Genomic DNA, 14,964 nt, shown 5'->3' with positions numbered 1-14,964 from the left:
AATTCAAAAAATTTTAGAAGAGTATTTTCATGTTACTAATACAGTATTAAAATTTTTCTTTGGATACTTTGTGGTTTGTTTTTTTTTTTTTTTTTTGTGAACAGATCAGGGAAATGTTCCTTAATATACCTTTGAGTTTTTTTTTTTCAGTTTTCTAAATTTGTAAGATAATTTTATTCTCCTTTGCTTTGAACTGTTATCTTCTTTCGGACTGCAAAATTTAATTTATCTTTTTAAATCTGCATTTTTTGCAGTAACATCAAACATTTCTGTTAATAGCACTATTTTAAGTTTCCTATTATGAAATATGACATGCATACAAAAAATGAAAGTGAATATAAATAAAAGGTGTAAAGGAAACTAATCAAATACACATATATGTCTCTCACTTCATTTTAAGAAGTAGCATAATATAACTATTAAAATTACCTGCCTCTTCCACAATCCATCCCCTCCATTTACTCCTATGAAGATACCAGTGTTGTGAGGTTTTTAGTTTAACAAAGGAGTTTAAATAATAGTTCCATATATCCTAATCAGTCAGCTACTTTTAAATACATTTTACCTTTATTATAAAAGTAATCATGCTACCTGTTCTTCAGCAGTCTGCTTTCTGCCCCCCTTAAAATTCTGCTTATCAAAATGTGTTAATACCTGTATCTCTAATGTTTTTCTTAGTACAGATATACTACCAATTATTTATTAATTTCCCTATTAATTTTTTTTTCTAGTTTACTTTACAATTTTTATTTTATAGCAACCAATATTATTATTTAAAAAATTAGTGGAGGTTATCATGTATATACATTCAAAATCTAGGCTATATACTTTTTTTGGGTACTATGTCTAAGATATAGGATAAGCAATTTTTGAGTTGATTGAATAATGCCAAATGGTTTTCCAATGGCAATATTCTTTCCTTGTATATTGGTTATATATTAATATTATTTGGTTGTGTGGCATTGTTTCCTATGTCTTAATTTTTTTCCTTTAAATTCAAATTCTATTTCATTATCATCTTATCTTTAAATTCTTATTCTATTTAATTTCTAGTCTCTTTCATCTACATATTTTTTGTACATTCTCATTTGATTTGATCCTTGAAATAATGCTAAGAAGTAGGTGCTATTACTATTTTCATTATAAAGATGAAGAAATGAGCTTTCAAGAAATTGTGTCTTGGCTGTAATCTTACTTGTAAGTAGGGGACATAAGGCTACTACCTAAGTCTCTTGCCACCAGAAATGTTACTCTGCCTTGAAACAGAATGTGTTAATTCCTATGGTTTTGAAGAACAATTAAGGTTCCAAACTGAACAGCATAAATACATTAAACACACATAACTCAATGAAAAAACTCCCGATTAATACAAGCAGAGCAGCCTACCAGTGAGATTACTGCCCTGTCTATCTTTGATGTTACTGTGATACTGAAAAGATGAATTCCAGCACCACCATCACCTAAATAAGTTTGTGCGTGTGTGTGCATGTATGTGTGCTTACGCAACAAGTTAGAATGATAGAATTATTGACAGACTTTCAAAGCCAATTAAATACCAAGGAAGCAGGATCAAAACAAAGATGTGATGTGAGTTTACTTGTATCTTGATGGTATTTGGGGAAAAGAGCTTGTATCTGGAATAAAATATATCCCTCTGGCCTGATCTTAGAGAAAGATGAAATCACACAGGGAAAATCTGTGCAGCAATGAATAATGAAGCCTTCTCTGGGCTAGAGGCCTTTTCCAAGAGTGGGAGAGAAATATTGAAGTTCAGTTTTTCCTGGAAAAGATAGCTTTAGTTAATTTCAGTTTGGGGAGAAGGTGTATGATGTGATAGGTTAACCTAAAATCATCTGTATTGAAATGTTGTAAACCAAAGATGAGGGGAGGTAATAAGACTTACTCAAATAATACTGTGTCTTGTATCTGGAATTACCTGTTCTTACTGAGTTTATGTCCTATTTTCAAATGTGTTGGTCAAAAAAATGTTATTCAAACCTAAGACAATCAAATATTTGTTTTCATTGTTTCCTATAAGTTTCCTATGAGAGGTAACCAACAAAGTATTCAGATAAGCTTGGATGTCTTTGACTTAACCAAAGTAAAATAGTTTTGTTACTTTATCAAAGGTATTAATTTGCTGTTGGATTCTGTCAATTTGTAAGATGGATATATAAGGAAGTTCCAAAATTATTTGATCATGAGTTCACATATTACTAAAACACACTTATGAAGAAATTTGCTTTCTTCTAAGTATAAAATGTTAGAAATAGAAGGAACCGCAGAACAATTTCAGTTTTGAACTCTAACTTGTGGAAAAATTTAGAATTTTAATGAATTCTCCAAGGCCATAAAGCTCTTTGGAAATAAAGGTAGGACCAAATTCCATATCTTTAAATTCCTGAGCTAATGTTCTTTGTTTTTGGCTAAAAGTCACAAGGTATGATGACCACCAGACACACCTGTTGGTTTACTTTTCTATATGTTCTACTTTACCAGTGAAATTAATGAGAAGCAAAATTGCCTTTAGTTTTCACAAAATTGCCTTCTAATGTTGCTGCTTTGCTGCAGCAGAAAAGATAATGAATGAAGCACACCAGTCATGGAGCAGTTTTTGAAAGTATACAGACTAGGAAAAGCTGATCATGCGACAATGGTATGAGGTCCAAGGTCTGAAGAGTGGGATTGGAATGGGGGACAGAGTTTTTGAGGAGAAGATCATGGTCATATTGCAAGAGACATTTGCATCAGCAAAGTATACGATGCTATCAAAAGCAGAGTTATTCTGAGACCCCCATAGAGTTAGTCATATAATCAGGTCAGCAGCAGCCTATGCATCCCAACGGCTGCTTGTCCATGGATAGTCAAGGAAATCTACTGTGATTTACAAACAGCAAATAGGTCACAGTTGTCCATGAGTGGAAAGTTAGTAGCCAGCTCAAAGGAACCTACATTCAAACAGCTCATAAGGTCTTCTCTCAAGTAGTTTCTCTGCTCTTTCTGAGGATTCCAGAGTCTAGGATTATTTTCTATAAATTCTCCATGTGAAGTCCATATTGTGCCTGTTTGAATATACTCTATATTGATCCCTCCTTCAAAACTTAGACAGAAAAACTAACATCCCAATGTAGTTTTATAAACTGAGGTTGTTTAAATAACTTTCCATCTCATAAACAGAATATAGATAGGGCTTAAAATATAGAAGTGGAATGAATTAACTTTCTGGCAGACAGTGGAGCAGTGTGATTAAGAAACCCTTAAAAGTAGAACTTCTTGGTGGCCTATGGGTTAAATCTTAGTGGTACCACCAAAGTGGCCACTGCTTGACCCCCGGCCAGAGAGCTAAGCTAACCCACAAATGGCCCAGCAGACCTCTCCTGTGTCACCCACTGGTCCCTCAGCATTATATTTCAGTATATCCACTTGTTTTGCTCCCCACTCTATCTATGGTGAATCTTCTCACTACTACCCCCCCCCCAACACACACACACAAACTGGTCTATACACAAAAATAAAGAAATAAAAAAAAAAAAAAGAAAAGAAAGCCTTAGATGTTCCTTATCTTTAACTTTGAAGTAACTAGTGGAAATATGTCCCCATATTTAAATGTATTATAATTTGTCAACGCACTATTACAATGAAAATTTGTATATTTGAATATTTAGTAACACAAGTATCTCTGTGGATAAAAATACTATACAGTCAGTAAAAATAAGTTGTAGAGTAATTAATGGAAATATGTCTAAAATAGAGCCTCTGAATAAGTACTCCGAGTACCAAGGTGCTGGATATTGATGTCCAGGACTGTGATGGGAGCTAGAGAGCATCTAGTGTGGCGTGAATCCCTAGCTCAGCTGTCTCAGATTGCTAGCAGCTCTCCCTGTTGATAGCAGTGTGCAATAATTATTTTCTAATGTGTGTCATGATATTAAGATATTTGGAAAACTTGTCTAGAAATGTATTCCATGAAGAAAAGATAATGAGACATTTCTGCAAAATACATATTTTTAGAAACACAGATACACTCACATGTCTTCTAGGAATACATCCTAACTCTGTCCAGACAATAAGAATGTAAGTAGCTTTTATGTTTATGTCTTTGCTCATCAGTATTTCTCTTTTTTAGTGAACAGTACACTTATTAAAATCGTGATTTTGACACATAATATACTTTAGCCAGTTTCATCCCCAAACAGCCCTTTAAAATAGACACTCCTATTATTAGTTTTATTATATAAATGCTAATTTTAAACTCCAGATTTTAAGTAAGTTACTAGGAAGTGGTCAAGTTGATGCAGGCAGAAAAGATAGGTGGAAATGGGATATACCTGGAAGGTAGAAATTAGCAAACATAATAACTGATTATCTGGGGGAAGCTGCTATACCTCTAGGATGTTGAGGATTTGGACATTAGCAACCAAAAGAAGATCAAGGAAATATAAGATTATGTAGAGATTTTGAGAGAAGTTTATAGGAATGACTAGTATTTCAAGAAGAATTAAGCTTGGTTTTCATTTGATGATTCTGAGTTGATGACCAAGCACCTGGAGGGGAAGTCCAGGTGTGGCTAGACACAAGTGAGACAGTATACGTAAAGACGTAGTCTGGACAGTCACCACAGTGGGGTCATCTCAGGGCCAGTCAGATGGGTCGGCACCCCTGGGAGGAGAAATCACAAAGAATAGCAGGGTGCCAGAGCTTTACCCTTGAGACCTTCCTCTACAGAACTCCACTATCTGGGCTTCCAGTGCGCACTGAGGATTGACTGCAGTTCTAGGAGCCCTGGCATATAATAAATGTTAATATTGGATTACATTTGAAGTATTTTTCTTTAAATCAGATATTACTTGATTTTGTTTTTTTTTTAAAGGTTTATTTATTTATGCATACAGAACTGGGCACAGGCCAGAGGCTCAGGGGCGGTGAGAGGCTTCACCAGAGACAGAGTGGGGAGCAGAACAGGCAGATCGACGAAGTACACTGCTGAGGGGAGCAGCGGGCGGGTCAGGAGAGGTCTGCCACGCCATGTGGTCTCCTCCGGGGCAGGCGGGAATCGAACTCATGCGGAAGCGGCTTCAGATTCTCAGTGCTGTGCTTTAACCCGCTGCGCCACCAGGGAGGGCCAAGTAGAAGACTTTTAAGAGAGATGAAAGAGATGAAATGACACATTTTGGCACCTTGAGGTGATTTTGCTAAGTGAAATTTTTAAGCCAGTGTGAAAGTTACTATATGGTTTTGCTTATTTGTGTACTATAATCAAAATGAACTGGCAAAGTACAGCAAAAATAATTCTTAGACCCAATAATGATTACCAGAAGGCATGGGGGTAGATAAGAGGGTACAACATCAGCAGGGTGTTTTAGTGGAAAGTGTGTGAAGCATAAGTGCATATAGAAGTATGATGTTGTACACCCCAAATGCCATAGTAAAAGTAAATTATTCAAAAATTAATATAATATGAGAAAAAAAAAAGACCTTTCTGAAGCTTATTGGGTCCATGTTGGTGAGTAGCACGTTAGGAGATAGGACTAGAGGTCATAAATTGTGAGTCAGCACTAGGAATATGACAAATGCATGACATGCATTATGAAAAGAGGGATCAAGTTATAAAATAGGAAATAGAAGGTCTCTGAGCAAAGATCTAACAGTCATGGGAACCATATCTGAAGAAGAATATACAGTATTTATGCTAGTGCATATAAGATACTGAATCAATCGATTTATTAGGAAATATTTTTCTAGGAAGTAGACAACTATAATAATGCAATCATCTCATCATATTTGGCATTGAGAAGAAATATATAAAAATATATTAAATACACCTCTCCTCAAATTCCCTCTTTTAAAGAGAATTCAAAGTTATTAAATTGAATAAAGAGGGCATCAAAGTAAATGAGTACAAATCTGTAAAAGGCACTTCTAAGGAAAGGTTAATTAATGAATATGGAATTACTAGTTTTTTTAAATCAAAAGACCAAGTGATAATTTAATAAGGATTAGAATCATTAATTTGTGTAAGATTATTGTACAGAGCTTCTTGACATCTTTATTGTAGATAAAACAATGGGAAATAAGCTGAAACCATAATTTAAAAAAAACCCTCCCAAATTACATATATATGTAACTTTATCAGAATCACATGTACACGTATATGTCAAACTTTTAATAGTTACTTTTGAATGTGACATGATTCTAGATGATTTTGTTACATATTGGTATTTTCTATATATAGCAAACAGGAACTGTTAATGCAACAAGAATAATAAGTTTATTTTTGAAAGATTTTATGAAAAAAATGTATTGCTTCCCTCTCACCCTTATTGTACTGTCCATTCTTAACCTATTAAATTTAGGATTTTCATGAGATTCGGTATAATAGTAATATCCTATTTTTTTTTTTTTTAGATACTTGTGAAAAATAACTGCCTTTCAGACAAGATCATTGTTTTGCTAGGGAAAATTGAGGAAATCTCACTCCCTGAGGCTGTAGATGTGATAATTTCTGAACCAATGGGATACATGCTGTTCAATGAAAGGATGTTGGAGAGTTACCTTCATTCCAAAAAATGGCTTAAATCAAATGGTGAGTTGGCTAATTGGTGGTCTAGAAAATATACTAGCTTTTGCATACAAGTTTGCCATACTCTTTTCTCCCAAAACTTATATTAGAGAGAAAAGAGGAGAGGACATTTCTTTTACACTAATCCTTGCTTTCTCCTCTTATTTTTCGTTAACAAGTGAACTAATCTTCAACCATAGAGGGCATTATGCCACGTAAAATTCAACATGGTGTTGAAGACTAGTTCTAAGTTACATTTTGTTTCCTGTTTCTATCATTTTCTTTCTAGACAAACTTGGCCTAACACTTGGCTTTTTGACTTTGGTTTCCTTGACTGCATTATTTAAAGTAACCTGTAAAGCCCTTTCAGATGTTGACCTTCTGTAATATGGGAAACTATCTGGGGTCTGCTTGTTCTTTTCTGACAAATTATTTTCCTACAGTATATCTCTCTTTTCCTCTGTGACCTCTGTGTGTAACTGTGATATTAATATGAAACCCAGTATTCTTTTTCTTCAGCTGTTTGCATGTCCTTATCAGTTTGCATACATTATTTAATGAAACCCTGAGAGTGTGAATGATGAAGGTGTTTAATGTACTTGAAGAGTTAATACTGAAGCTCTCAATGATTTGTACCCCTCATGCGCACATCTGGCAATGTCTGGAGGCATTTTTGGTTCTCATAACTGGACAAAGTGGTACGTTGGCATCTAATGGATAAAGTCCTTGGATGCTGCAAAATTCCCTTCAGTATACAGGACATCAAAAAGTGATTTAGCCCAAAATGTTGATAGTACCAAGACTGAGACTAGAGTCAGTGAGAGCCACTATCAGAATGGTCAGTTAAAGAGAAAACTGAGACTCACTGGGGGAGTATAGCTTGGCAAGGACACAACTCTAATGAGTGGCTGTGGATTTAACCTTATCCTGAGGCCTACACTCACAGTTCCTGCATCTACACCAACTTTCTACTCTGCACCAGTGTGGAAATATTCCAATAATACTTTCGTTCCAGTTAAGGCATAAAAGATGACTGATCATCAATTTAAAAAAAAAAGTTGTTGTTTTCTTGTGAATTGTAGCTCCTTACCCCAATTTTATCGAAATTACCTGGTAGTACCCTACTTTGATACCCAGTGAATGCAAAATTGTGAAGTGTGCAAGTCCTTCTTGAACTGTGTATATATTAAAGTAGCTGAAGGCTCATGTATAGTTGCCTACAAGCTTAAAAATCTAGAGGTTTGGAATGGACACTTAAAAAAAACACAAAAGTAAATAAATATACAAGCAAACTATGCCTAATGCAAAAAAAAAAAATCCTCATTAGGATTCTCTTGTAAAACAACCAGGGATGACCTTGGAAACCTTGTGTTCTTGTGGTAAAATTGAAAAGAAAAAGTAAAGCAACAGAGCTCCTTGAATTTCTTCTCTAATGCCCCTGGAAAGAATTTTTATTTTCCTAGAGTTTTTCCCAAATAGTTAAGTTCTTTTTGTGTGAGATTTTAAGCATAGTTATCATGTATCTATTTAAGTTCCTCTAAACTGAATACTGAATATTTAGACTTAATATCTGGGCATCCAATTCCCTACAGATATAAAATGAATATGAAATTTTATGTTGGGCTATGCATATTTAACTAGACAATAGAAAATGAATACTGATTTTATTGGTTTCCTAGCCTGTGTGTTCCTGAGGGAAGGATGATTGATTCTTTTCTAATTATTTGTGTTTTTCATCAAAATAAGACATAGTTGACAGCATTAAATAAAGTCAAAAAGGTTTCTAATGAAGAAATAGTAACCCTCTGTCAAATTTCCCCCTATACTGGGACGTCATTCGAAATACTATCCCTTCCACCCTATTTGCTATTTTTTTCTGTTATTTATCTACAAATTTTTATACAAGTTATATTGCTATTCTTGTCACTCTCTACTGGAGAAGTTAGCTCTCTTACATAGCAGGTTCTTCCTTTTCTGAATCACCCTCTCAACATATTTATGCAGGTACTCAATGCAAACCCATAGGGCCAGATATGTTTCAGAATTAGAATATGAAGGACTTTGGAAATGTAATACAGTCTTCTGTGTGTATTACTTAACATTTCCAGTGGGATCCAATGGAACACTCCAAAATGAAACACATGTTTCTGCGACAAAACACATGAATGTGGATACTAAACAGGATAAATAAATGCTTTAAAGAGACTTCATTTCAGCTCAGGTCATATTTGACTACCGAGTGATGGTTGTTGCATATGTACAAAAAATTTTCAAAATTTTTTGAATTTCAGAATTTAATATAAGGAACCATGAACATAGATCATTATTTTTTAAGTCAGTCAATACTTATATCATTACGACAATGTAAATGCTGTTCTGTGCTGAATGAAGCAGTATACTAAATACATATAACTTTGTATTTTCCCTTTCATTTTTGAAATTTTCTTGAAATTTATTGCCTTGCTTTCTCATTAGCTGTGTTTTCTATGCACTATGACTAAGGGCTCCATGATCCAACATGTCTACCTTGTCCTATCAATGTTTTTTCTTTGTAATTCTCGGTCCTTTTCTACCAGGAATGAACAGGTTGCCCTCCAGCCATACTACATGGCTACTTTGACTTTCCATCATCATTCTTTTACCTTTTTCTTTCCTGGGTAGATCATCATTTCAGCAAAGGCTATTCTCTAATAACTTAGAGAAAGGGTGCTTGAGAAATTACTTTTTGTTGAGCTGTTGTATTATTTTGTTGGGTAAGGAGTTTTAACTTGCAAAAAAAATGCACATTTTTTAACTTTTTATTTTTAAACAATTGCAGCTTCAGAGGAATTTACAAAGACAATACAAGTACCCCGAGCATCCTTCAATGCTTGTATCTTTCATACCTATGCTATAAGAGCTAGGAGATAGACATCAGTAAAATGATTAAGTTTTGTGCCATTGTATCTTATGTAGTTTTTGCAAGTATGGCAGTCATCAAGATATAGATCTATTCTAGCACCAAGAGATCTTTCTCATCCTACTCTCCTATGGCCACGCCCACCTTCATCCCCATTATCCATAACATCTCTTCTGACACATTTGCTCAGTATTTTTAAGACATCATTTTTAGGGGTTCTAGTTTTCACTGCTGCTGTTAAAGTCCTGTCACAAACCACCCCTGATCCTTTAGTGTATGCATTTTTTCTCTTTGCAAACTTTTAGTATCTTCTCTATGTCCAGTGTTTCTAGCATAAAACATTTTAAATTCTCAGGCTGGACTTTCAAAATGTTTAATCACAAGTCTCATTTTCTTTAACTCTGAATTTTTCTTTTGATTCCCTCCCTTTCATTTATCATTTATCTCTGCAATTCCTTGGTGCTCAGAGTAGTCTCCTCTAAAGCTCCTCAAGTTTATTTAAGCAGTGGCACTAAATACTTCCCTCAGGCTATTCCTTCTGCCTTGACATTGAAAAATCATCAAGCACTTATTTTGACACCAATACTAGAGATTTAGAATGAGACCTGCAAATGGTATAGCTATCATTCTCCTTCTCTGACCACCTCTGAAAATATCCTAAATAAAAAAATCTATTTTTTTACAGATTTATTTATTTATGCATAAATAAACTAGGGTACAGGCCAGAGATGCAGGGGTAGTGAGATGATTCTCCAGAGATAGAGTGGGGAGCAGAACAGGCAGACTGACAAAGAACACTGCTGAGGGGAGCAACAAGCAGGTCAGGAGAGGTCTGCCACACCATGTGGATCACCTCCGGAGCAGGTGGGGATTGAACTCATGCGGAAGTGGCTTTAGCTTCTTAGTGCTGTGCTTTAACCCACCAGGGAGGGCCAAAAAAATCTATTTTTTTTTTAAAGACCCGCTTATTCGTACAGAACTAGGGTACAGGCCAGAGATGCGGAGGGTGAGAGGATTCACCAGAGACAGAGTGGGAAGCAGAACAGGCAGATTGACTATGAAGTACACTGCTAAGGGGAGAAGCGGGCGGGCCAGGAGAGGTCCGCCTTGCCATGTGGTCGTCCCGGGGCAGGTGGGAATCAAACTCATGTGGAAGTGCTGTAGTTTCTTAGTGCAGCGCTTTAACCCGCTGCGCCACCAGGGAGGGCCCCAAAAAAATCTATTTTAATGGGCATTGAGGAGGGCATAAAATATGAGGTTATTGGCCAGTGGGTGAGAGTGGGTTTTGCTTTTTCACTTATTAGTTCTGTGATTATGGCCTACTCATTTAAATTCCTCTGTTCCTCAGTTTTCTCATTTATAAAATGGGAATAAGGATAGAACCTAATTTATATTGTTATGAGGACTAATTGAGTTAAATACATGCAAAACTCACAAAAACAGTTCCAAGGCAGAATAAACAGAACCAAAAACTGTTAGCTGTTGTCTTTTCTTTCATTATTATAATTGTTGTTATTAGTTAATAGTGTCTCCAGCTTTGAAGGCAATCCTCATTTCTGATTACGGTTAATATTCCGTCTTTCTTTCATGTCAATTTAGTAAATGACTACAAAAAAGTCTCCTTTGGATGATAATGCTGATCACCAGGCTCACCAACTCAGAAAGGTCCAGCTTCAGGCAGGCAAGTCTAGGTTTTTATTTGTCCACTAGAGAATCTGCCTTTCCCCTGGTGTAAATTTCAGAACAAGAGATAGATGTAGGTTTCTCAGCATAGAGGATGGTGAACCTCGCCAAAAACATATTTTAACAGTGCTTAAAAGGGCAAGTCATGAATACAAACCCAAAGAATAAAAATATTATAGGATGATGGAATGTTGTTTATTTTCAAAAGTGATTTTACAATATGTAGAGAACAAACAAAGTGCCCAAGATTCCAAGTGCAGGACATAATGAAAGGGTAAAAGCCAAAAGCTGAGATGACGAATACCAGCATGCCAGGTCAGTGCTTCACTTGAGACTCTTACGAGATTTTCTCAGTAGATAGCTGTGACTTGTTTTGGTATCACTTTTTATATCTCCTCCAGACCTCTGCCTCATTTTCTCAACTTTGCTTTGAGGTAAAATCATATTTTAGCCTGTTGTATAATAGGTGAAATAAAATTAAACAGTGGGGTTGATTAAGTGAGACGTGAACATACTGTCAGGGAGCAGGCAGTCGGCGTCAACTGTTGTCTTTTGCTTATTAGGAATGATGTTCCCGACGTTCAGTGATATCCACTTGGCCCCCTTTTCTGATGAGCAGCTCTACATGGAACACTACTCCAGAGCCAACTTTTGGTAATGTTCTCTTCTTTCACTTCCTTTTCATTTAGCGTAAACTAGAGTTTCTAAACCTACTCACATGGGGGTCATATGATTACCTGTCCTGTTCCCTACAATATTGTATAGCATACCCAATGTCTGCCTACTGACAGTTCCTTCTGCCCAGTTGTGACAACAAAAATGTCTGCAGACATTGCCAAATGTCCCCTGTAGGATCAAAGCCTCCCTGCATTGAGTAGTCTAATTGGGGACCCATGTATTTAATGTCAAACACCCAAAAGTCTACCCTGCTACAAAAACGACTTCTGCCACTCCTCCTACAGTCCCTTCCTTTCCACTTTGCACCATTCATTCCTTTGGCTCAGATCTATGGACTCTACTAGGAGGTGCCTTTGTCAGAGAACCTATCAGTCAGTTTATGTGGATATTGGTGACTGATGAGATTTGGAGGGGCTTTCTCACTAATTGACTTAACTTGAGGGCCCTTCCCTTCTCCCTTTGAGACTTGGTTTCTTCATTTGTAAAATAAGAGCTAATACAAAACATCTGACAATTCTAAAATAACATGCCTTCTGACAATGTTTTCTAAGAAAGCTGTTATAAGAAGGAGGGAAGGAAAATTGGACCCTTGGGAAGGTGATATTGGAAGATAGTGAACTCTTGGGAGGGCAAAACAGAACAAACAGTGTTGAGTAGGAATGCTACATGTTAAGAGGGAGTGAGGGCACAGGCTGGCAGGTGGATGAGGATGGACACTAAAATGAAAGCTGATGGTCCCTGCTGAGGTGTACAGACCCCTCCAACACAAATATATCCAAAGTGATATCTGGGTTTTTCTCTTTGTAATCCCACTGTTTTATCTATACATAAAAGATACACTTCATTTTTTACTGCTTATTATTTGTATCCCTACTATACTGCCCCCACACACCCCCCATTGAAGCCAGAATTTTATTTATGTTTAGTAATATATCCCAAGAACCCTGAACAGGGCCTATGAAGCAGTAGGTTCTCATAAAATGTTTTTCAAGGAAGAAAAACTCCAGGAACCTCAAGCTGTGCAGAAATAATGAAGAGTTTCATTTCATATATGTTCGGTTTTTCTATTCTTTTTGTTTATGAAATTGCAATCAAAGCACAAATACCATTTGTGGGTTTTCAAACTGACCCCTAGACATAGAGCTTCAAGACAGATTGAAGAAAAAGCAGACAACCCCAAAATAGTAGGCAGCAATTTTAATAAGCAAGTGAACTTAGATATGAGGTTTGCCTTGATTAATAGGTCTCTGCATCTGCCCACCATAATCTAAAAAAATGTTCATAGAGGTCTTTGGGCTCATAAACTGTCCTGATGTTCTCAACAGCATGTTGCTCTTTCAGTTCTATATCCTTGAAAATGATGCTGACTATGGGAGCAGTAGACAGAATGTATCCTCCAAAACATGGAGGGTTGAGGAGCCTTTGATCATCTGGGTATGACTCAAGGCGTAACTGGCAGCCACATCTTCTTTGTGAATTCTCCCAGCACCATCTGACTGCTGCTTCTCACAGACTGCACCTTGTTGGCATGGCCAACAAGCTTTCAAATGTTCTTTTGCTGCAGGTTATTTCTTTGTTGACTCTCTCAGAATTTATTGATTGAAGCTCCAATATTAAGTATTACATTATTTTAATTGGTATAGTTATTTATTGTGAGTTCCACTCCTGCAGGGTGATGGCTGAAGATTGAAGGTTTCACATTATAGGAGAAAAATCTTGGGGTTTCAGGAACCCAAATTTTTTTTATAAGGACCAATATACCCTCCAGAATTTTGTCTCAGATAGAGATAATACCTTTATTATACTGAATAATAAACAAACTTGGTTTTTGTTCCAGAGGCTTTTCTCTTACTTTTCGAATATGTTCACTATACAAGCATCCCTGAAGGAATAGTTTGGAACAAAAGTAGTTACTGCTTCTGCTGATCCAGAAGTACAGAGGTTAATGGAGTATTATTTTCCAGCACTTGTTTATTTTTCTATATGAACTTGAAAATCAGTTTGTCTAAATAACAATAATAAAGGCTTCATTTTTTTACCAAGATTAATAATAAATTCTGAATTATCTCGTGACAGTGGACACTTTTATAATGTTACTTCTCCCAGCCAAAGACATTATTCAAACACCTTTTTTTTGTCCTTTAGAAGCATTTTAATGCTTTCTCCACTTAGATTTTGCACACTTCTTATTATATTTAATCTTTTTGCTATTATTTTCTATTAAATTACTATTTTAATTCTATAAATTCTTTAAAAAGCAACATTCAGGTTACACTTCTGTTTTAAAAGGCTGTAAAATTTTATAGAACTGTGCCTCATACTCTGGAAGAAATAATGCTAATGTGAACACTCTTTTGTGAAAAACTTGGTGTGCATTTTGATTATTTCTTTACAATAAATTATGAGTTACTAGACCAAAAGGTGTGAAGAAAGAACTTTAAAAAAATTTTTTTCTTATAGATTGCCAAATTGCCCTGTAGAAAAGTTTTGCCAATTAACACTTCCACCAGTGGTATATGAGAATGTCTGCTGAGTGTTATCCATAAGGGATATGTTTTTTTAAATGCCAATTTGATTTGTAAAAAAAAAAAAAAATGGTGGTCAGTTTATTTTTAATCTTTATTTCTTTGATAGCTGGTGCATTTGAATGGTTTTATTTTTAGTCAACAACACAAAAAATTTTTTTAAAATTTTTTTTGTTTTCAAAATGCACAGTCTTTACTTCCCTAATTCCCACCCCTTTATAATGAGGTTTCTGCTGAGACTGCTAGCACGTGGGCTTTTTGTTGCATTGATCCAGAGAATATAGGGAGAAATTGCATGAATTCCATGAGATAAGGTAAAGTAGATATGGCAGTTGAGGGGAGAGAGGAAGGCTAAAAAAATGAATTGGCTATATTCTGAGGCAATGAGCTGAGAGACGAGAGGAATAACTAATGGACTAAATGAATGAAATCGTCAGATAAAACCAAGTGTCAGTCCTCACCTGATTTTCCTATGGTACCTGACACTATTAATGCTTCACTTCCCTTCTGAAGCCGAAACCTGCTTTTCTTCTCCTTCCAGTCCCCTACTTCTCAATCTCCTTTGCAGAGTTTTCCTCATGACCCAAATCTTTAACCTTGGACTGACTCCAGGTTTTATT

At 35.8% G+C, this 14,964-nt stretch overlaps 1 protein-coding gene across 1 annotated transcript in view; it reads left to right on the top strand.

Moving 5' to 3' along the window:
* Positions 1–14,964, top strand: part of LOC101634294 (histone-arginine methyltransferase CARM1-like) — a gene marked incomplete at its 5' end in the record, with an annotated part of 146,709 nt that overhangs the window by 105,512 nt on the left and 26,233 nt on the right. The window contains 2 exons of the mRNA XM_004678001.1: positions 6,406–6,583; positions 11,705–11,795. Coding sequence (XP_004678058.1) covers positions 6,406–6,583; positions 11,705–11,795 — 269 coding nt within the window. The remainder of the gene's footprint in view (positions 1–6,405; positions 6,584–11,704; positions 11,796–14,964) is intronic.

This window comes from Condylura cristata, unplaced genomic scaffold, assembly GCF_000260355.1.
Source record: "Condylura cristata isolate star-nosed mole 26May11 unplaced genomic scaffold, ConCri1.0 scaffold00006, whole genome shotgun sequence".
Taxonomy (NCBI): Eukaryota; Metazoa; Chordata; class Mammalia; order Eulipotyphla; family Talpidae; genus Condylura; species Condylura cristata.
This window is presented reverse-complemented; position numbering and strand designations above follow the sequence as displayed.